The sequence below is a fragment of the Carcharodon carcharias genome, chromosome 14 (assembly GCF_017639515.1).
Source record: "Carcharodon carcharias isolate sCarCar2 chromosome 14, sCarCar2.pri, whole genome shotgun sequence".
In the NCBI taxonomy this organism is placed as follows: Eukaryota; Metazoa; Chordata; class Chondrichthyes; order Lamniformes; family Lamnidae; genus Carcharodon; species Carcharodon carcharias.
Genome location: NC_054480.1, coordinates 120,588,936 through 120,612,939, shown reverse-complemented (window position 1 = coordinate 120,612,939; position 24,004 = coordinate 120,588,936). Strand labels below are relative to the sequence as shown.

Here is a 24,004-nt window from a genome sequence, read left to right as displayed (position 1 = left end):
CAGCAAATGCGAGTTCTAACGAAAAGTGGGGCACAAATTTCATTCAAAGACTTTAATATATTGTTCCATCCATTTCAATTCCCTGAATAACAATGTATCCCTTCTTCAATCACAGCAGCACAAGCATCTGCAACAAATACACAGTCGTCAACAGTAGCACTGACCACTTCATCAGCTTATGCCTCAACAAGTACAATAGCACCAACATCTACAGCAAGCTCGACAGAACCATCGACATCCGAGGCAACGACAGTGACAACCTCATTCCCTTCATCAAGTAGTGAGTATCTGTGTGTTCTCTAATCAGTTCTAATATTCTGATTCCTTTCACCTACTGAATGTTGAGAAACAGACAATGGACTTGTAAGAAAAGAATACAGCATGAAGTTGGTCATGAATATGCAGAGTAAAATAACGTGCTAATGCCATTATTTTGATTAATGCTGTGCAACATGGACATTCATTACTTGCTTTCCATATCTGACGAATAAGGGAACTTTTCAGCTATGATATAATGATGTTGTTCCAGGCATTATGTATACCCATTCAGTCTATATTCAATTTTAATTATAGCAACTGCAGAAATTTCAACTGCAAATACACAGACATCCACTACAGCACAAGTCACCACATCAGCTCCTGCCTCAAGCAGTACGATATCATGGAAAAATGCTGGGAGCTCTACAAAAGCATCGACAACTGCAGTAACATCAATCACAACATCAATCCCTTCAACAAGTGGTGAGTATATGAGTGCTGTCTTAACACTTTGACCATCTCTGATCCTTCCAGCCCACTCTGAGGTTTAAAAGACTAAATTGGAGATATGTCAAACGATTCTCGCAAGGTGCTGGCTACAATTTCCCCAAATAGAATAATGCGCAGATGAGATTTGCTCGGTACTTTTATTTCAACATGGAGAGCTATGTTACTAATTTTCATGATCTGGGAGTTCTAAGAAGTTGATTTCTTGGGCCACACTTTTAGAATGTTGTTCCAGGCTTTTTGAGTGCTCCCTTAAGCCTAACACCTCTTTTAATAACAGCAGCAACAGAAACTTCAACTGCAAATACACAGACATCCACAGCAGCAGAAACCGCGACATCAGCTTCTGTCTCAACAGGTGCAACAGTACAAACTACAGTGAGCTCAACTGAAACAACAAGAACTGAAGCAACAACAGCCACCACTCCACTCCCATCAACAAGTGGTGAGTATACAAAAGCACGCTTTGCAGACATTACATTCTCAGTCCAGTCAAAATGCAGAAATGTACAAACACTTAAAGAAATGTGAGAATTTATTCTACTCGTGTATTGTTGGCTAGAATGATGCATTGGACAATCATACACTCATGACATTTGGGGAAATAACCTCAGTTAAAATGAGGCTACGATACATTACTCAGGAGCTTCCATTATTTCTCAGTTTTAACAAATCATAGAGCATAACCTTTGTGCAAAAGCTTTGATATACTCCCCATGCTTACCTCAATAAAACATTACCTGTTTCGACGATAGCAGCAGATACATCATCTTCAAGTACACAGACGTCCACGGCAGCACTGACCTTTACGTCTGCTCCTCCCTCAATAAGTGGAACAGCATCAACATCCACCATAGGCTATACAGAAGGGTCAACAGCTGAGGAATCGACAATCACTACGTCACTCCCAACAACAAGTGGTGAGAAAACGAAAGAACTCTTTGCTACCATTTCATTACGAATTCATTCAAACTGCTGCACGATATAAACACGTACACATAAACTATTAACATATGACAAGAGTATGTTGTTTTCAGAATTTCCCAGTGTTCATGTTATGTGAAATGGTCTTGGAGCTTAAATGCAGTCACAATTCCCGGCCACGTTATCTTTCTTAGTGTCTTTCAGTAAATGCGAGTTCCAACAAAAAGTGGGGCATATAACTTTTTAAAAAAACTTAAAATATATTGTTCCATTCTTTTATATTCCCTCAATAAGAATATATCCCTTTTTCAATCCCAGCAGCAGCAGTATCACCAACAAATAAACAGACATCCACCGCAGCACTAACCTCTACATCAGCTCCTGCCTCGACAACTGGAACAGCATCAACATCCACCGCAGGCTCTACTGAAGGGTCAACAACTGAAGAATCAACAATTACTACGTCCCTCCCAACAACAAGTGGTGAGAAAACGAAAGCACTCTTTGCATCCATTCCATTATGAATTCATTCAAAGTGCTAGGAGATAGAATCACGTATTCAAAAGCTATTGATACACTACAGTAGTATGTTGTTGTTATAATTTCCCAGAGTCAACGTGATGTCAAACTATCTTGGTAGTCTAACACTGCCACAATTCCTGGCCACGTTATCTTTCTTCGTGTCTTTCAGCAAATGCCAGTTCCAACAAAATGTGGGGCACCAATTTCGTTCAAAAACTTTAATATATTGTGCCATCCATTTCATTTGCCTCAATAACATTGTATCGCTTCTTCAATCACAGCGGCACAAGCATCAACAACAAATACACAGACGTCCACAGTAGCACTGACCGCTTCATCAGCTCCTGCCACAACAAGTACAATAACACAAACATCTACAGCAAGCTTGACAGAAACATCGACATCTGAGGCAACGACAGAGACAACCTCACTCCCATCATCAAGTGGTGAGTAGCTGAGTGCCATTTATTCAGTTTTAACATTCTGTTTTCTTCCACCTACCGAATGTTGAGAAGCAGACAATGGACTTGTAAGAAAATAATACAGCGTGAAGTTGGTCATGAAAATGCAGAGTGCAATAATGTGCAAATGCCATTGTTTTGATTAATGCTTTGCAACATGGACATTCATTAGTTGCTTTGCATATCTGACGAAGAAGGGAACTTTTCAGCTATGATATAACGATGTTGTTCCAGGCATTATATATACCCATTCAGTCTATCCTCAATTTTAATTATAGCAACTGCAGAAATTTCAACTGCAAGTACACAGACATCCACTACAGCGCAAGCCACCATATCAGCTCCTGCCTCAAGCAGTACGATATCATCGACAAATGCCGGGAGCTCTACAAAAGCATCGACAACTGCAGTAACATCAATCACAACACCACTCCCTTCAACAAGTGGTGAGTATATGAGATAAAAACAAAAAAACTGCGGATGCTGGAAATCCAAAACAAAAACAGAATTACCTGGAAAAACTCAGCAGGTCTGGCAGCATCGGCGGAGAAGAAAAGAGTTGACGTTTCGAGTCCTCATGACCCTTCGACAGAACTTGCATTCGAGTCCAAGAAAGAGTTGAAATATAAGCTGGTTTAAGGTGTGTGTGTGGGGGGCGGAGAGATAGAGAGACAAAGAGGTGGAGGGGGGGTGGTGTGGTTGTAGGGACAAACAAGCAGTGATAGAAGCAGATCATCAAAAGATGTCAACGACAATAGTACAATAGAACACATAGGTGTTAAATTGACATCTTTTGATGATCTGCTTCTATCACTGCTTGTTTGTCCCTACAACCACACCCCCCCCCCCTCCACCTCTTTGTCTCTCTATCTCTCCGCCCCCCACACACACACCTTAAACCAGCTTATATTTCAACTCTTTCTTGGACTCGAATGCAAGTTCTGTCGAATGGTCCTGAGGACTCGAAACGTCAACTCTTTTCTTCTCCGCCGATGCTGCCAGACATAGCACATTTGTTTAGATAATATCACCAACTTTAATTTTAACACCTATGTGTTCTATTGTACTATTGTCGTTGACATCTTTTGATGATCTGCTTCTATCACCTTGTTTGTCCCTACAACCACACCCCTCCCCCCTCCACCTCTTTGTCTCTCTATCTCTCCGCCCCCCACACACACACCTTAAACCAGCTTATATTTCAACTCTTTCTTGGACTCGAATGCAAGTTCTGTCGAAGGGTCATGAGGACTCGAAACGTCAACTCTTTTCTTCTCCGCCGATGCTGCCAGACCTGCTGAGTTTTTCCAGGTGAGTATATGGGTGCTGTCTTAACACTTTGACCATCAATAATCCTTCCAGCCCACTCTGAGGTTTAAAAGACTAAACTGGAGATCGGTCAAACGATTCTAGCAAGCTGCTGGCTACAATTGCCACAAATGGAATAAGGCGCAGTTGAGATGTACTCAGTACTTTTATTTCAACATGGAAAGCTATGTTACTAGTTTTCATGATCTGGGAGTTCTAAGAAGTTGATTATTAGGGCCACACTTTTAGAATGCTGTTCCATGCTTTTTGAGTGCTTCCTTAAGCCTAACACCTCTTTTAATAACAGCAGCAACAGAAATTTCAACTGCAAATACACAAACATCCACAGCAGCAGAAACCTCGACATCAGCTTCTGTCTCAACGACTGCAACAGCACAAACTCCAGTGAGCTCAACTGAAACAACAAGAACTGAAGCAACAACAGCCACCACTCCACTCCCATCAACAAGTGGTGAGTATACAAAAGCACGCTTTGCAGACATTACATTCTCAGTCCAGTCAAAATGCAGAAATGTACAAACACTTAAAGAAATGTGAGAATTTATTCTAATCGTGTATTGTTGGCTAGAATGATGCATTGGACAATCATACACTCATGACATTTGGGGAAATAACCTCAGTTAAAATGAGGCTACGATACATTACTCAGGAGCTTCCATTATTTCTCAGTTTTAACAAATCATAGAGCATAACCTTTGTGCAAAAGCTTTGATATACTCCCCATGCTTACCTCAATAAAACATTACCTGTTTCGACGATAGCAGCAGATACATCATCTTCAAGTACACAGACGTCCACGGCAGCACTGACCTCTACGTCTGCTCCTCCCTCAATAAGTGGAACAGCATCAACATCCACCATAGGCTATACAGAAGGGTCAACAGCTGAGGAATCGACAATCACTATGTCACTCCCAACAAGAGGTGAGAAAATGAAAGCACTCTTTGCAACCATTCCATTATGAATTCTTTCTATATAAACACGTACACAAAAACTATTGAAACATGACAGGAGTATGTTGTTGTGGGAATTTCCCAGTGTACATGTTATGAGAAACGGTCCTGGAGCTCAAATGCAGTCACAATTCCCGGTCATGTTATCTTTCTTAGTGTCTTTCAGTAAATGCGACTTCCAACGAAAAGTGGGGCATATAAATTGTTAAAAAACTTTAATATATTGTTCCATTCTTTTCAATTCCCTATATAACAATAAATCCCTTTTTCAGTCCCAGCAGCAGCAGTATCACCAACAAATAAACAGACATCCACCGCAGCACTGACCTCTACATCAGCTCCTGCCTCGACAAGTGGAACAGCATCAATATCCACCGCAGGCTCAACTGAAGGGACAACAACTGAAGAATTGACAATCACTACGTCACTCCCAACAAGTGGTGAGAAAACGAAAGCACTCTTTGCATCCATTCCATTATGAATTCATTCAAAGTGCTGGGAGATAGAATCACGTACACATAAACTATTAACACATGACAGGAGTATCTTGTTGTGAGAATTTCCCAGTGTTCATGTTATGTGAAATGGTCTTGGAGCTCAAATGCAGTCACAATTCCCGGCCACGTTATCTTTCTTCGTGCCTTTCAGTAAATGCGAGTTCCAACAAAAAGTGGGGTATATAAATTGTTAAAAAAAACTTTAATATATTGTTCCATTCTTTTATATTCCCTCAATAACAATATATCCCTTTTTCAGTCCCAGCAGCAGCAGTATCACCAACAAATAAACAGACATCCAGCGAAGCACTGACCTCCACATCAGTTCCTGCCTCGACAAGGGGAACAGCATCAACATCCACCGCAGGCTCTACTGAAGGGACAACAACTGAAGAATTGACAATCACTACGTCACTCCCAACAATAAGTGGTGAGAAAACGAAAGCACTCTTTGCAACCATTCCATTATGAATTCATTCAATCTGCTGGGAGATAGAATCACGTACCCAAAAGCTATTGAAACTTTACAGTAGTATGTTGTTGTTATAATTTCCCAGAGTTAATGTTATGTCAAATAGTCTTGGTACAATTCACAATTCCCGGCCACGTTATCTTTCTTCGTGTCTTTCAGCAAATGCGAGTTCTAACGAAAAGTGGGGCACAAATTTCATTCAAAGACTTTAATATATTGTTCCATCCATTTCAATTCCCTGAATAACAATGTATCCCTTCTTCAATCACAGCAGCACAAGCATCTGCAACAAATACACAGTCGTCAACAGTAGCACTGACCACTTCATCAGCTTATGCCTCAACAAGTACAATAGCACCAACATCTACAGCAAGCTCGACAGAACCATCGACATCCGAGGCAACGACAGTGACAACCTCATTCCCTTCATCAAGTAGTGAGTATCTGTGTGTTCTCTAATCAGTTCTAATATTCTGATTCCTTTCACCTACTGAATGTTGAGAAACAGACAATGGACTTGTAAGAAAAGAATACAGCATGAAGTTGGTCATGAATATGCAGAGTAAAATAACGTGCTAATGCCATTATTTTGATTAATGCTGTGCAACATGGACATTCATTACTTGCTTTCCATATCTGACGAATAAGGGAACTTTTCAGCTATGATATAATGATGTTGTTCCAGGCATTATGTATACCCATTCAGTCTATATTCAATTTTAATTATAGCAACTGCAGAAATTTCAACTGCAAATACACAGACATCCACTACAGCACAAGTCACCACATCAGCTCCTGCCTCAAGCAGTACGATATCATGGAAAAATGCTGGGAGCTCTACAAAAGCATCGACAACTGCAGTAACATCAATCACAACATCAATCCCTTCAACAAGTGGTGAGTATATGAGTGCTGTCTTAACACTTTGACCATCTCTGATCCTTCCAGCCCACTCTGAGGTTTAAAAGACTAAATTGGAGATATGTCAAACGATTCTCGCAAGGTGCTGGCTACAATTTCCCCAAATAGAATAATGCGCAGATGAGATTTGCTCGGTACTTTTATTTCAACATGGAGAGCTATGTTACTAATTTTCATGATCTGGGAGTTCTAAGAAGTTGATTTCTTGGGCCACACTTTTAGAATGTTGTTCCAGGCTTTTTGAGTGCTCCCTTAAGCCTAACACCTCTTTTAATAACAGCAGCAACAGAAACTTCAACTGCAAATACACAGACATCCACAGCAGCAGAAACCGCGACATCAGCTTCTGTCTCAACAGGTGCAACAGTACAAACTACAGTGAGCTCAACTGAAACAACAAGAACTGAAGCAACAACAGCCACCACTCCACTCCCATCAACAAGTGGTGAGTATACAAAAGCACGCTTTGCAGACATTACATTCTCAGTCCAGTCAAAATGCAGAAATGTACAAACACTTAAAGAAATGTGAGAATTTATTCTACTCGTGTATTGTTGGCTAGAATGATGCATTGGACAATCATACACTCATGACATTTGGGGAAATAACCTCAGTTAAAATGAGGCTACGATACATTACTCAGGAGCTTCCATTATTTCTCAGTTTTAACAAATCATAGAGCATAACCTTTGTGCAAAAGCTTTGATATACTCCCCATGCTTACCTCAATAAAACATTACCTGTTTCGACGATAGCAGCAGATACATCATCTTCAAGTACACAGACGTCCACGGCAGCACTGACCTTTACGTCTGCTCCTCCCTCAATAAGTGGAACAGCATCAACATCCACCATAGGCTATACAGAAGGGTCAACAGCTGAGGAATCGACAATCACTATGTCACTCCCAACAACAAGTGGTGAGAAAACGAAAGAACTCTTTGCTACCATTTCATTATGAATTCATTCAAACTGCTGCACGATATAAACACGTACACATAAACTATTAACATATGACAGGTGTATGTTGTTTTGAGAATTTCCCAGTGTTCATGTTACACAGAAATGTACAAACACATAAAGAAATGTGAGAAATTGTTCTTCTCGTGTATTGTTGGCTAGAATGATGCATTGGATAATCATACACTCATGACATTTGGTGAAATACCCTCAGTTAAAATTAGACTACGATACGTTACTCAGGAGCTTCCATTATTTCTCAGTTTTAACAAATCATACAGCATAACCTTTGTGCAAACGCTTTGATATACTCCCCATGCTCTCTGCTTACCTCAATAAAACATTGCCTGTTTCGACGATAACAGCAGATACATCATCTTCAAGTACACAGACGTCCACGGCAGCACTGACCTCTACATCAGTTCCTGCCTCGACAAGTGGAACAGCATCAACATCCACTGCACGCTCCACTGAAGGGTCAACAACTGAAGAATCGACAATCACTACGTCACTCCCAACAACAAGTGGTGAGAAAACGAAAGAACTCTTTGCTACCATTTCATTACGAATTCATTCAAACTGCTGCACGATATAAACACGTACACATAAACTATTAACATATGACAGGAGTATGTTGTTTTGAGAATTTCCCAGTGTTCATGTTATGTGAAATGGTCTTGGAGCTTAAATGCAGTCACAATTCCCGGCCACGTTATCTTTCTTTGTGTCTTTCAGTAAATGCGAGTTCCAACAAAAAGCGGTGCATGTAACTTGTTAAAAAAACTTAAATATATTGTTCCATTCTTTTCAATTCCCTCAATAAGAATATATCCCTTTTTCAATCCCAGCAGCAGCAGTATCACCAACAAATAAACAGACGTCTACGGCAGCACTGACCTCTACATCAGCTCCTGCTTCGACATTTGGAACAGCATCAACATCCACCGCAGGCTCTACTGAAGGGTCAACAACTGAAGAATCGACAATCACTACGTCACTCCCAACAACAAGTGGTGAGAAAACAAAAGCACTCTTTGCATCCATTCCATTATGAATTCATTCAAAGTGCTGGGAGATAGAATCACGTATTCAAAAGCTATTGATACTCTACAGTAGTATGTTGTTGTTATAATTTCCCAGAGTCAATGTGATGTCAAACTATCTTGGTAGTCTAACACTGCCACAATTCCCGGCCACGTTATCTTTCTTCGTGTCTTTCAGCAAATGCGAGTTCCAACAAAATTTGGGGCACAAATTTCATTCAAAAACTTTAATATATGGTGCCATCCATTTCCTTTGCCTCAATAACATTGTATCCCTTCTTCAATCACAGCGGCACAAGCATCAACAACAAATACACAGACGTCCACAGTAGCACTGACCGCTTCATCAGCTCCTGCCACAACAAGTACAATAACACAAACATCTACAGCAAGCTTGACAGAAACATCGACATCTGAGGCAACGACAGTGACAACCTCACTCCCATCATCAAGTGGTGAGTAGCTCAGTGCCATCTATTCAGTTTTAACATTCTGTTTTCTTCCACCTACCGAATGTTGAGAAGCAGACAATGGACTTGTAAGAAAATAATATAGCGTGAAGTTGGTCATGAAAATGCAGAGTGCAATAATGTGCAAATGCCATTGTATTGATTAATGCTTTGCAACATGGACATTCATTACTTGCTTTGCATATCTGACGAAGAAGGGAACTTTTCAGCTATGATATAACGATGTTGTTCCAGGCATTATGTATACCCATTCAGTCTATCCTCAATTTTAATTATAGCAACTGCAGAAATTTCAACTGCAAGTACACAGACATCCACTACAGCACAAGCCACCACATCAGCTCCTGCCTCAAGCAGTACGATATCATCGACAACTGCCGGGAGCTCTACAAAAGCATCGACAACTGCAGTAACATCAATCACAACATCACTCCCTTCAACAAGTGGTGAGTATATGAGTGCTGTCTTAACACTTTGACCATCAATAATCCTTCCAGCCCACTCTGAGGTTTAAAAGACTAAATTGGAGATCGGTCAAACGATTCTAGCAAGGTGCTGGCTACAATTGCCACAAATGGAAAAAGGCGCAGTTGAGATGTGCTCAGTACTTTTATTTCAACATCGAGAGCTATGTTACTAATTTTCATGATCTGGGAGTTCTAAGAAGTTGATTTTTAGAATGCTGTTCCATGCTTTTTGAGTGCTTCCTTAAGCCTAACACCTCTTTTAATAACAGCAGCAACAGAAATTTCAACTGCAAATACACAGACATCCACAGCAGCAGAAACCTCGACATCAGCTTCTGTCTCAACGACTGCAACAGCACAAAGTCCAGTGAGCTCAACTGAAACAACAATAACTGAAGCACCACCAGCCACCACTCCACTCCCATCAACAAGTGGTGAGTATACAAAAGCACGCTTTGCAGACATTACATTCTCAGTCCAGTCAAAATGCAGAAATGTACAAACACTTAAAGAAATGTGAGAAATTATTCTACTCGTGTATTGTTGGCTAGAATGATGCATTGGACAATCATACACTCATGACATTTGGGGAAATACCCTCAGTTAAAATGAGGCTACGATACATTACTCAGGAGCTTCCATTATTTCTCAGTTTTAACAAATCATAGAGCATAACCTTTGTGTAAAAGCTTTGATATACTCCCCATGCTTACCTCAATAAAACATTGCCTGTTTCGACGATAGCAGCAGATACATCATCTTCAAGTATACAGACGTCCACGGCAGCACTGACCTCTACGTCTGCTCCTCCCTCAATAAGTGGAACAGCATTAACATCCACCATAGGCTATACAGAAGGGTCAACAGCTGAGGAATCGACAATCACTATGTCACTCCCAACAAGAGGTGAGAAAATGAAAGCGCTCTTTGCAACCATTCCATTATGAAGTCTTTCTATATAAACACGTACACAAAAACTATTGAAACATGACAGGAGTATGTTGTTGTGGGAATTTCCCAGTGTACATGTTATGTGAAACGGTCCTGGAGCTCAAATGCAGTCACAATTCCCGGTCATGTTATCTTTCTTAGTGTCTTTCAGTAAATGCGAATTCCAACGAAAAGTGGGGCATATAAATTGTTAAAAAACTTTAATATATTGTTCCATTCTTTTCAATTCCCTCTATAACAATAAATCCCTTTTTCTGTCCCAGCAGCAGCAGTATCACCAACAAATAAACAATCATCCACCGCAGCACTGACCTCTACATCAGTTCCTGCCTCGACAAGTGGAACAGCATCAAAATCCACTGCAGGCTCCACTGAAGGGTCAACAACTGAAGAATCGACAATCACTACGTCACTCCCAACAACAAGTGGTGAGAAAACGAAAGAACTCTTTGCTACCATTTCATTACGAATTCATTCAAACTGCTGCACGATATAAACACGTACACATAAACTATTAACACATGACAGGAGTATGTTGTTTTGAGAATTTCCCAGTGTTCATGTTATGTGAAATGGTCTTGGAGCTTAAATGCAGTCACAATTCCCGGCCACGTTATCTTTCTTTGTGTCTTTCAGTAAATGCGAGTTCCAACAAAAAGTGGTGCATATAACTTGTTAAAAAAACTTAAATATATTGTTCCATTCTTTTCAATTCCCTCAATAAGAATATATCCCTTTTTCAATCCCAGCAGCAGCAGTATCACCAACAAATAAACAGACGTCTACGGCAGCACTGACCTCTACATCAGCTCCTGCTTCGACATTTGGAACAGCATCAACATCCACCGCAGGCTCTACTGAAGGGTCAACAACTGAAGAATCGACAATCACTACGTCACTCCCAACAACAAGTGGTGAGAAAACAAAAGCACTCTTTGCATCCATTCCATTATGAATTCATTCAAAGTGCTGGGAGATAGAATCACGTATTCAAAAGCTATTGATACTCTACAGTAGTATGTTGTTGTTATAATTTCCCAGAGTCAAAGTGATGTCAAACTATCTTGGTAGTCTAACACTGCCACAATTCCCGGCCACGTTATCTTTCTTCGTGTCTTTCAGCAAATGCGAGTTCCAACAAAATTTGGGGCACAAATTTCATTCAAAAACTTTAATATATTGTGCCATCCATTTCCTTTGCCTCAATAACATTGTATCCCTTCTTCAATCACAGCGGCACAAGCATCAACAACAAATACACAGACGTCCACAGTAGCACTGACCGCTTCATCAGCTCCTGCCACAACAAGTACAATAACACAAACATCTACAGCAAGCTTGACAGAAACATCGACATCTGAGGCAACGACAGTGACAACCTCACTCCCATCATCAAGTGGTGAGTAGCTCAGTGCCATCTATTCAGTTTTAACATTCTGTTTTCTTCCACCTACCGAATGTTGAGAAGCAGACAATGGACTTGTAAGAAAATAATATAGCGTGAAGTTGGTCATGAAAATGCAGAGTGCAATAATGTGCAAATGCCATTGTATTGATTAATGCTTTGCAACATGGACATTCATTACTTGCTTTGCATATCTGACGAAGAAGGGAACTTTTCAGCTATGATATAACGATGTTTTTCCAGGCATTATGTATACCCATTCAGTCTATCCTCAATTTTAATTATAGCAACTGCAGAAATTTCAACTGCAAGTACACAGACATCCACTACAGCACAAGCCACCACATCAGCTCCTGCCTCAAGCAGTACGATATCATCGACAACTGCCGGGAGCTCTACAAAAGCATCGACAACTGCAGTAACATCAATCACAACATCACTCCCTTCAACAAGTGGTGAGTATATGAGTGCTGTCTTAACACTTTGACCATCAATAATCCTTCCAGCCCACTCTGAGGTTTAAAAGACTAAATTGGAGATCGGTCAAACGATTCTAGCAAGGTGCTGGCTACAATTGCCACAAATGGAAAAAGGCGCAGTTGAGATGTGCTCAGTACTTTTATTTCAACATCGAGAGCTATGTTACTAATTTTCATGATCTGGGAGTTCTAAGAAGTTGATTTTTAGAATGCTGTTCCATGCTTTTTGAGTGCTTCCTTAAGCCTAACACCTCTTTTAATAACAGCAGCAACAGAAATTTCAACTGCAAATACACAGACATCCACAGCAGCAGAAACCTCGACATCAGCTTCTGTCTCAACGACTGCAACAGCACAAAGTCCAGTGAGCTCAACTGAAACAACAATAACTGAAGCACCACCAGCCACCACTCCACTCCCATCAACAAGTGGTGAGTATACAAAAGCACGCTTTGCAGACATTACATTCTCAGTCCAGTCAAAATGCAGAAATGTACAAACACTTAAAGAAATGTGAGAAATTATTCTACTCGTGTATTGTTGGCTAGAATGATGCATTGGACAATCATACACTCATGACATTTGGGGAAATACCCTCAGTTAAAATGAGGCTACGATACATTACTCAGGAGCTTCCATTATTTCTCAGTTTTAACAAATCATAGAGCATAACCTTTGTGTAAAAGCTTTGATATACTCCCCATGCTTACCTCAATAAAACATTGCCTGTTTCGACGATAGCAGCAGATACATCATCTTCAAGTATACAGACGTCCACGGCAGCACTGACCTCTTCGTCTGCTCCTCCCTCAATAAGTGGAACAGCATTAACATCCACCATAGGCTATACAGAAGGGTCAACAGCTGAGGAATCGACAATCACTATGTCACTCCCAACAAGAGGTGAGAAAATGAAAGCGCTCTTTGCAACCATTCCATTATGAAGTCTTTCTATATAAACACGTACACAAAAACTATTGAAACATGACAGGAGTATGTTGTTGTGGGAATTTCCCAGTGTACATGTTATGTGAAACGGTCCTGGAGCTCAAATGCAGTCACAATTCCCGGTCATGTTATCTTTCTTAGTGTCTTTCAGTAAATGCGAATTCCAACGAAAAGTGGGGCATATAAATTGTTAAAAAACTTTAATATATTGTTCCATTCTTTTCAATTCCCTCTATAACAATAAATCCCTTTTTCTGTCCCAGCAGCAGCAGTATCACCAACAAATAAACAATCATCCACCGCAGCACTGACCTCTACATCAGCTCCTGCCTCGACAACTGGAACAGCATCAATATCCGCCGCAGGCTCAACTGAAGGGACAACAACTGAAGAATTGACAATCACTACGTCACTCCCAACAAGTGGTGAGAAAACGAAAGCACTCTTTGCATCCATTCCATTATGAATTCATTCATTGTGCTGGGAGATAGAATCACATACACATAAACTATTAACACATGACAGGAGTATCTTGTTGTGAGAATTTCCCAGTGTTCATGTTATGTGAAATGGTGTTAGAGCTCAAATGCAGTCACTATTCCCGGCCACGTTATCTTTCTTAGCGTGTTTCTGTAAATGCGAGTTCCAACAAAAAGTGGGGCATATAAATTGTTAAAAAACTTTAATATATTGTTCCATCCTTTTCAATTCCCTCAATAAGAATATATCCCTTTTTCAGTCCCAGCAGCAGCAGTATCACCAACAAATAAACAGACATCCACTGCAGCACTGACCTCTACATCAGCTCCTGCCTCGACAAGTGGAACAGCATCAACATCCACTGCAGGCTCTAATGAAGGGTCAACAACTGAAGAATCGAAAATCCCTGCATCACTCCCAACAACAAGTGGTGAGCGTATGAAAGCACAATTTGCAGCCATTCCACTATGAATCCTTTCAGTCTGCTGGAAGGTATACGACAAGTATCAAAGGATTACAGGAATATGTTGATGCCTATAATTTCCCAGAGTTAATTATATTTAAAACTATCTTGGTGCTCTGATGCTGTTACAATTCAAGGCCATGTTATCTTTCTCAGTATTGTCATTCTCTCTGAGTTTGTTCAAAATTTAGAGCATAATTTACGTGCATAAACCTTATTATATTGTTCCATCCTTTTTAATTTCCCTTAAATAAAGCATCATCATTCAAAGCATCATCATACAAATACACAGACGTCCACAGCAGCAGGAGCGTCTACATCAGCTCCTGCCTCAACAAGTACAATAGCACCAACATCTACAGCAAGCTTAACAGAAGCATCGACATCTGGGGAAAAAACTGTGACAACCTCACCCCCTTCAACAAGTGATGGGTACTGAGTGCTCTCTACTCAGTTGTAACATGCTGATTTCTTTTGCATACTGCAATTTTACAAATAAACAATGGAAATGTAAGAAAATAATATAACATTATGTTGGCTATGAATATGCAGAGTAGAATAATCTACAAATGACATTTTGTGATTAGTGCTTTCCAACATGGCCATTAATTGGTTGCATTGCATCACAGGCAAAGAAGGTGACTTTTCAGCTCTAATGTTTCAATGTTGTTCCAGGCATGTTTACACATCACATTAAGTCTATCTTCTATTTTTAGTAACAGCAGCAGCAGAACAGTTGACTGCAAATATGCAGACGTCCATTGCAGCCGGAGCCTCTACATCAGCTCCTGCCTCAACAAGTACGATAGCATTGAGAACCGCAGTGATATCAATCACAACATCACTCCCTTCGACAAATGGTGAGTGTATAAGTGCTGTCTTAAGATTTCGACCATTTTTAATCATTCCAGCCCACCCCGAGGTTTAAAAGACGAAATTGAAAATATATCAAATGATTATAGCATGATGCTGGCCTAAGTGGAATAATGCGCAGATGAGATTTGCTCATTACTGTTGTTTCAACATGGTTAGGTATGTTACTAATTTTCAAGGTATGAGAGTTCTAAGAAGTTGATATTTGGGCTAGACTTTTAGTATTTTGTTCCATGCTTTTTGTGTACTTCCTTAAATCTATTACTTCTTTTAATAACAGCAGCAACAGAAACTTCAGCTGCAAATACACATACATCCACAGCAGCAGAAGCCTCAACATCAGCTTCTGTCTCAACAGATACAGTAGCGCAAACAACTACAGTGAGTTCCAATGAAGCATCAACAACTGCAGCAACAACAGGCACTACTCCACTCCCATCAACAAGTGGTGAGTATATGAAAACACGCTTTGCAGCCATTCCATTATGAACCCTTTCAAACTGCTGGAAGGTAGAGGCATGTACACAAAAGGTATCAAAAAATTACAGGGGTATTTTGTTACCCATAATTTCCCGGGTTAATGAGATGTAAAACACTCTTGGTACTTTAATGCTGTCACAATTCCCGGACATGTTATCTTTCTCATCTTGTTCATTATATGTGAGTTTTGACAACAATTAGAGCACAATTATCATTCAAAAACCTTAATATATTGTTCCATTCTTTTAATTTCCCTCAATGACAATATATCCTTTTTTTAATCACAGCTGCAGAAGCATTGACAATAAATACACAAATGTCAACAGCAGCACCGACCTCTACATCAGCTCTTGCGTCAACAAGTAGATTAGCACCAACAACTGCAGCAACTGCACCTGAACCATCAACGACAATGACAACTTCCCTCCTTTCAACAAGTAGTGAGTTCACGAGTGCTTTCGTATTAGTTGAATCTTTCTCATTCTTTTCAATATTTTGCAAGTTTATAAATATAGAATGGGAAAGTAGCACAAGATTATAGTATAATGTTGGTATAGGATGTTTGTAATGCCCTTGACTTTGACTAGAGGCACTGGGTTCAAGTCCAACTCCAGGACTTTTTGGCTTTGGATGGAGCTTTCATATTGCAGTTCAATAGGTTGATAATCAGCCTGCTAATCCTTCTAACACTTCCCACTATTCCCCAAAGAGGAAAAAGTGTGTGTGAAGATAACAAACAAACTAACTTCTGCCGTATCTTGGAGGGTGGGTCATTGATGGAGCAGTTGAAGATGGTTGGATCTAGACATCACCCTGAGGTTAGTGAGATGTAAGTATGCAGATTAAAGCATTGCTGCATATGTGATGGTGAGGTGAGGCTATGATTATGAGTTATAAATCATGGCTGATGCTAATGTAGCAGTTAAAATCTGAGAGTAACAATTCCATGATTAAGATTGATGATACGCATACTCCACATTCTGCTTTTATACCTCATGGGGTCAAGGTCATTGTTGTAAACGTGTTTAGGTGCCTGCAGAACTAGTGGTCCTGCAGGGGCACCCACCAGCAGAAAGGATATGCTTTTGGAGTGCCCCCCCCCCAACCCTCTGAAAGGGAAAACCCAGCGCTTGTCAGGCCATTAAGGACCATAGTGGTAATTTGTGTGTGGAACCGGAAGACGTAGGTAGGGTTCTAAATGAATACTTTGTATCAGTGTTCACAAGTGAGAGGAACGACATGGGTATGGAAATCAGGCAGAAGGACTGTAATATAACTAAAGAAATTAGCATAGAAAGGGAGGAAGTTCTGGAGGGAGGAGTAATGGTACCACACTGGCTGTCCTCCAGTCTGCTGGCACCTCTTCTCTGGCCAGAGAGGTATTGAAAATTATTGCCAGTGCCCCTGCTATCTCCTCCCTTGTCTCACTCAACAGCCTGGGATACATTTCATCCGGGCCTGGACATTTATCTACTTTTCAGCCTGCCAGACCACTCTGTAATGTAATGAGAAAATAGCTACCAGAAATTTAAAGAAGTTCTGAGGTTAAATATATTCAATCTCTTCTAGCACTTGCAGCTCAGTGCTTACTTCCTATCATTGGGTTGAACAGCAGAATATCAAGCATATCTAGAGAGTTTAGGAACAACCCCTTTCTCCCACCACCACTCCATGTACAGCGTTAACTGTCAGGACATGGGGAACTGGGCAGAGAAACATCCACCTTGAATCTGGGGTATGTGAATTGAATGAGTACAAGTTTGGCAGAGCTGGTGTATGCTCCAATATTAAATCCCCATACCTCATATTGTGTCAACAGCGGAATTCTACCCCTTGCTCACCTCACGCAGCGATTTCATAATCTGAAGGCAAAAGAAAAGGGTGACTGTCGGATACATGAATATTTGTGTAACAGTCTTGAATGTTCTATTTGCTGCAACAGAATCATCATCTATTGTGACACCATCAGGAAGAGAAACCCCTTCTACATCCATTCAAATCTCAACAAATGTACATGCAACAAGCTCAGCAGTGTTGGTGACCACCAGTGAAGCAGCCACAACACAAACAACCAGCCCAATGACAGGTACAGGCAGGAACAACATTGAGATGTATATTTATGTAGCAAAGTTCTCTCAATTATTTTGATCTTTGTCAAAGAAGTGTGTTTTTGTACCATCATTTGAAATGTTTTCCATTTTTGTAATTTGAAATATCTCTGATATTTTGAACTCATAGAGTCATAGAGGTCTACAGCACAGAAAAAGGCCCTTCCGCCCATCGAGTCTGCGCCGGTCAAACAAGTACCTAACTATTCTAATCCCATTTTCCAGCATTAGGCCCATAGCCTTGTATGCCATGGCATCGCAAGTGCACATCCAAATACTTCTTAAATGTTATGAGGGTTTCTGCCTCTACCACCCTTTCAGGCAATGAGTTCCAGATTCCCACCACCCTTTGGGTGAAAACATTCTTCCTCATATCCCCTCTAAACCTTCTGCCCCTTACCTTAAATCTATGCCCCCTGGTTATTAATCCCTTCACCAAGGGGAAAAGTTCCTTCCTGTCTACCCTATCTATGCCATCATAATTGTATACACCTCAATCATGTGCCCCCTGAATCTCCTGAGCTCCAGGGAAAATAACCCCAGTCTATCCAATCTCTGCTCATAACTAAAACCCTCCAGCCCAGGCAACATCCTGGTAAATCTCCCCTGCACTGTCTCTATTGCAATCATATTCTTCCTTTAATGTGGTTTCCAGAACTGCACACAATACCCTCGCTGTGGCCTAACCAACGTTTTATACAGTTCCAGCATAACCTCCCTACTTTTATATTCTACGCCTCAGCTAATAAAGGCAAGTATCCCATATGCCTTCTTAACCACCTTATCTACCTGTCCCGCTACCTTAAGGGACCGGTGGACATGTACACCAAGGTCCCTCTGATCCGGTACTTCCCGGGGTCCTCCCATTCATCGTGTACTCCCGTGCCTTGTTTGTCCAGCCCAGGTGCATCACCTCACACTCATCTGGATTAAATTCCATTTGCCACTGATCAGCCCATCTGACCAGCCCGTCTATATTCTCCAGTAATCTAAGGCTATCCTCCTCACTATTTACTACTCCACCAATTTTTGTGCCATCCACGAACTTACTGATCAACCCTCCTACATTGAAGTCTAAATCATTTATATATACCACAAACAGCAAGGGACACAACACCGATCCCTGTGGAACCCCACTGGACACAGGCATCCAGTCACAAAAACACCCCTCGACCATCACCCTCTGCTTCCTGCCACTCAGCCAATTCTGGATCCAATTTACCAAACTGCCTTGGATCCCATGGGCTCTTACCTTCGTTATCAGTCTCCCATGTGGGACTTTATCAAAAGCCTTGCTGAATTCTAAGCAGGCTACGTCAAATGCATTACCCTCATCTACACACCTGGTCACTTCTTCGAAAAATTCAATCAAATTGGTCAGACAATGACCTCCCCTTAACAAAACCATGCTGACTGTCCTTGATTAATCCCTGCCTCTCCAAGTGTAGATTAATTCTGTCCTTCAGAATTGCTTCCAATATTTTCTCCACCACTGAGGGTGGACTGACTGGCCTGTTGTTCCCTGGTTTATCCCTTCCTCCTTTCTTGAATAATGGTACCATGTTGGCTGTCCTCCAGTCCTCTGGCACCTCTTCTCTGGCCAGAGAGGTATTGAAAATTATTGCCAGCGCCCCTGCTATCTCCTCCCTTGTCTCACTCAACAGCCTGGGATACATTTCATCCGGGCCTGAAGATTTATTTACTTTTAAGCCTGCCAGACCACTTAGAATTTTTTCCCTTTCTATGCTAATTTCCTTAGTTATATTACAGTCCTTCTGCCTGATTTCCATACCCATGTCGTCCCTCTCACTTATGAACACTGATACAAAGTATTCATTTAGAACCCTACCTACGTCTTCCGGCTCCACACACAAATTACCACTATGGTCCTTAATGGGCCCTACACTTTCCCTAGTTATCCTCTTACTCCTAATGTAAAATAACTTTGGATTTTCCTTTATTTTACCTGCCAATGATTTTTCATGCTCCCTTTTTGCTCTCCTAATTTTGTTTTTTAAGTTCCCCCCAACACATTCTATACTCCTCTGGGGCTTCTGCTGTTTTGAGCACTCAGTATCTGCCATAAGCCTCCCTTTTTCTCTTTATCCAATCCCGTATATCCCTCAACATCCAGGGTTCCCTGGATTTGTTGGTCCCACCCTTTGTCTTTACTGGAATATGTTGGCCCTGTACTCTCCCTATTTCCTTCTTGACTGAGTCCCACAGCTCTGACGCAGATTTACCTAAAAGTAGCTGCTCCCAGTCCACTCTGGCCAAATCATATCTGATCTTACTAAAATCGGCCTTCTCCAAATTTAGAACTCTGATTTCTGGCCCATCCTTGTCCTCTTCCATAACAAACTTGAATCTAACGGATTCATGATCACTATCTGCAAAATGCTCCCCCACTGATACCTCTACCACTTGCCCGGCTTCATTCCCTAAAATAAAGTTCAGGACCACTCCCTCGCTTGTAGGACCTTCTACGTGCTGGCTTAAAAAGCTCTCCTGGATGCACTTTAAGAATTCCGCTCCCTCTAAACCTATCACACTATGACCAACCCAGTTAATGTTGAGAAGTTGAAATCCCGCACTATTACTACCCTATTATTTTTACACTGAACTATTGAGAGGTGGAAGTAGATTTCTCCCCATGCAGACTTTGGGCAGTGAGCCGGTGGAGTGCACCATTCAGTCACCCAAAGACCTGTCACTGTATCCCTCTCCGCAGATGCTGTCAGACCTGCTGAGTTTTTCCAGGTATTTTTGTTTTTATACTTTATTCCTCCACAGGCTGCATTGCAGCAGTCTTTGCCAATGAAATCTACACCTAAATCACTGGTGTGAACTTAGCTTAGTTACTGCTGTAATCATGCTAAAGACTGATGAAAAATTTAAGTCTTTTTCAATTAGATGTAATTAAGTTTTTAATGGAGTAGTATGCCAGAATTACTTCTGAATACCCAATTTAGCCCTGATAATAAAATTTTATTAGCGTGAAACCACATTCCCTCAGAAGAAAATTATGTTGTAGAACTTTAAAAAAACAAAAATCAAAATAATTCTTATGTAGCTGTTGTGTTTTGCTCCTTTAAGTCTTTCCCTTAAGTCAAATGTATGAACCAAGCCTTATTTCAGTTTCTGTGCAATGACTTAAATTTAATAGATGTTTCCTGTTTATTATTTCCTGCTTAGTCTTCTATGAGGATATTTCAATCTAGTTGGTTAACAACTTTCCTGCTCGACTGAGAGGGTGCCAAATTCAAGCTGACAGTGGAAGAATAGAAATCTCTGCTGGCAAAGCCATTAACAGTCTGTGGACAACTGTAAATGAGGTGAACAGCGAAAGCTGTTCCTTTACCATTCTCAGCCAAATCTGAGCTAATAAATTGTTTTGCATCTTTTTCTTTTATAGTGGAACCCCCCATTGTACCTGTTACAGTCAATCCAAATCAAGAAACACAGGCAAAAGAATTTAATGTAACCTTCACTGTGCTTACACTGTCATTCACATCAAGTCTACAAAATCTCAGTTCACCGTTGTACATTGCAAAATCAAGCAACATTCGTGAAGAGGTATGTTAGTTAAGTCATTTGGAAAGAAAATTTTATATTTCATTGAATTTCTCAAGCTAAAATGCAACATTTTAATTTTCTACAGCTCAAAAACTTGTATGCCAATAGCAAAGTAAAATCAACATTCTTGCGTTGTCAGTCTGTATCTTTCAGGTAAGAAATTAAATATTACTCCAAAAACTCCAAGTTAATCTGAATCCACGACATATATTGATGTTCCAGTGACCTGGACCTATTACATAAAACAAAAATAAAATTATAGAAGTGTTAGAAAATGACTTTCTCAATGTCATGGTCTGATCAGGTAATTTCCTAACTGCATTGTTTCAATCCCCACACATCCAACCTTCCTCAATCTAACAGAATTGGTCCTACTACCCATCTCACAAAGTGAAAGTCACCTCAAATTACTGTAAGTGTGTGACTGTGAAATACTTCCTCCATCTTGGCTCTGTGAGAATCACTTGCCTCAGACATTGAATAATGTACTGTAGGTGAACAGGGGATGCCAGAAGAACATAACATTACAAAATCCTGAAATAATAGGACAGAGAAAACTGCAGAGTATTGAGTTTGACAGAGGTACGCCAATATACTTGCTAATTATTACCTTATTCGAGACAAAAAATAAGATCAGACAATATGGCCAGAATTTTATGTGTCCCCCCCACACCACCTCCCCCCACAACTGCCCACCCCAAGGAGGAGAGGGGGAGGGGTTGGGTAGGGGAACTGGCAGGTTGGGGGCATAAAATTGGGCACCATATTAGCAGCACCATGCCTGTTGCCTCTGGTATTTTACCAACAGTGGGAGAGATCTTGGGCAGCCTGCTTATCTATGGACCAACTAAGGCTCTAAAGTGCCCAGCTAATAGCCAATTAAAGGCCTCTTGCCCCTGCCAATGATATTTTACCAGCGGCACAGGTTGTCCAAGTCACTTGGCGAGGTTACCTGGTAAAACCTGGCAACATTGTTAAAACTAGGGAGGGGGAAGGGTGGTTCCTATTCAGGCACCCTGTGCCAAATGAAAATCTCTCTGAAGTACTCTTCCCCTACCACATGAGTCGCCTTACTGCGCACCCAAACCCAGCCTTTAGCCCCCTTGCTGGGGATTGCCATTGGCCCCTGCAGTACCCTGGTATAACCTGGATATCCAGCTCCATGACTCTTCTTGATGTGTCTGTCCCAGTGGCACTGTTAGGATGAGAGAGCTACTGGCCATCTGATTGGCTGGCAGCTCTTGGAGGCAGGACTCGTGCCCTTTCCAATGGGGGAAGAAGTTCTGCCCCCAGCAAATTAACGAGCTGACAGCTGTTATGTTGGTAGGGACAACCTGAAAAATCAGAGGTGGGTTTGACCCAACTTTTAAGCCGGCCTATCGTTTCTGTGTAAAATTCCCACTAAAAATCATAGTATGTTCTTTCAGCCTCAGATGTTAATGCAGCAAGTACAAAGGATTTGCAATGAAACAAAGTTATTGAGGAATGTCCTTTCGGATGTAGGAAAGTGATAGAGAACACATCCAATCACAATGCTTTGTCCAGTGAGTTTAAGATTCTTGTACTGAAAGGCTTCAGCAACTTTCTGTTGACCTGGGTCAGGACCAAGTGCAACACATCCACTAAACTGGTATTGAGTTCTGCAGTAATCCTCCTACCACTGAATAACCTCAGCCTTCTCAATGTGTACAGCCACCAAAATGTACAGAACTGTGAAAAATCCTCACTGTCTTTTCAAACACCACATAATGTACCAACATTCAAAAGAAAATGATTATTTAGTTGACTTCAGAAATCTAATCCGCAAACAAATTCTGAATGGAGCTTTCTAATGTTGAAAACTAGTGACCTGGAATTTGTCGAGTTTCTGATGGTGACTGGTCAGCTTTCACCATCATTACAGGGCAGGTTAATGCAGAAATCCTGAAGCTGCAGCGTGTGATTCATTGCTCTGCCAGGTCAGGAGCAAAATGAAGCTGCACCATGGATCCACCAACACTATTCCCCACTCATGCATGTTGACCCCACACATCCCACCCATCCACCCTCCAACTGCAACCTCCCCCGCCGATCTATCCATAGCCAGCAATCAGTGAAATCAATCGATTTGCCAAAAACTCCCCTTTTCCACTCTCATATCACTGTAAGAAACCCTCAGAAAGTTAAGCTGTTTTCAATGAGGCGTCAATATCAGTGCTCAACGGGCAGAATTTTACATTCGGCATGCGGGCACGCGCCCAACATGCCGGAATGTTGTTTAGGTTTCCTAAAGCTAATACCGATTATATGAAAACTTTATTTTAAAAATAAAAACATGTCCCATCTCATCTGAAATAGTCACATGGGGGTCATGTTTCATTTAATTTTTAATGCTTTTAATAATGTCTTTAAAAAACGCTTCAGTCTCCGTGCCTCAGGGAGATTGAAATGCCCTTTCGCACACATGCGCGAAAGAGC

General features: G+C 41.0%; 1 protein-coding gene across 1 annotated transcript in view; it reads left to right on the top strand.

Moving 5' to 3' along the window:
* The first annotated feature begins 2,715 nt into the window (after positions 1-2,715).
* Positions 2,716-24,004, top strand: part of LOC121287596 (pneumococcal serine-rich repeat protein-like) — a 28,950-nt gene continuing 7,661 nt past the window's right edge. The window contains exons 1-30 of the mRNA XM_041205524.1: positions 2,716-2,740; positions 2,951-3,118; positions 4,288-4,452; positions 4,763-4,924; positions 5,227-5,394; positions 5,711-5,881; positions 6,195-6,359; positions 6,653-6,820; positions 7,125-7,289; positions 7,600-7,764; positions 8,170-8,331; positions 8,653-8,817; positions 9,138-9,302; positions 9,596-9,763; positions 10,054-10,218; positions 10,532-10,690; positions 11,002-11,163; positions 11,485-11,649; positions 11,970-12,134; positions 12,428-12,595; positions 12,886-13,050; positions 13,364-13,522; positions 13,834-13,992; positions 14,307-14,477; positions 15,227-15,370; positions 15,664-15,831; positions 16,151-16,303; positions 17,806-17,949; positions 21,387-21,547; positions 21,633-21,700. Of these exons, the coding sequence (XP_041061458.1) occupies positions 2,716-2,740; positions 2,951-3,118; positions 4,288-4,452; positions 4,763-4,924; positions 5,227-5,394; positions 5,711-5,881; positions 6,195-6,359; positions 6,653-6,820; positions 7,125-7,289; positions 7,600-7,764; positions 8,170-8,331; positions 8,653-8,817; positions 9,138-9,302; positions 9,596-9,763; positions 10,054-10,218; positions 10,532-10,690; positions 11,002-11,163; positions 11,485-11,649; positions 11,970-12,134; positions 12,428-12,595; positions 12,886-13,050; positions 13,364-13,522; positions 13,834-13,992; positions 14,307-14,477; positions 15,227-15,370; positions 15,664-15,831; positions 16,151-16,303; positions 17,806-17,949; positions 21,387-21,547; positions 21,633-21,700 (4,658 nt within the window). The remainder of the gene's footprint in view (positions 2,741-2,950; positions 3,119-4,287; positions 4,453-4,762; positions 4,925-5,226; positions 5,395-5,710; positions 5,882-6,194; positions 6,360-6,652; positions 6,821-7,124; positions 7,290-7,599; positions 7,765-8,169; positions 8,332-8,652; positions 8,818-9,137; positions 9,303-9,595; positions 9,764-10,053; positions 10,219-10,531; positions 10,691-11,001; positions 11,164-11,484; positions 11,650-11,969; positions 12,135-12,427; positions 12,596-12,885; positions 13,051-13,363; positions 13,523-13,833; positions 13,993-14,306; positions 14,478-15,226; positions 15,371-15,663; positions 15,832-16,150; positions 16,304-17,805; positions 17,950-21,386; positions 21,548-21,632; positions 21,701-24,004) is intronic.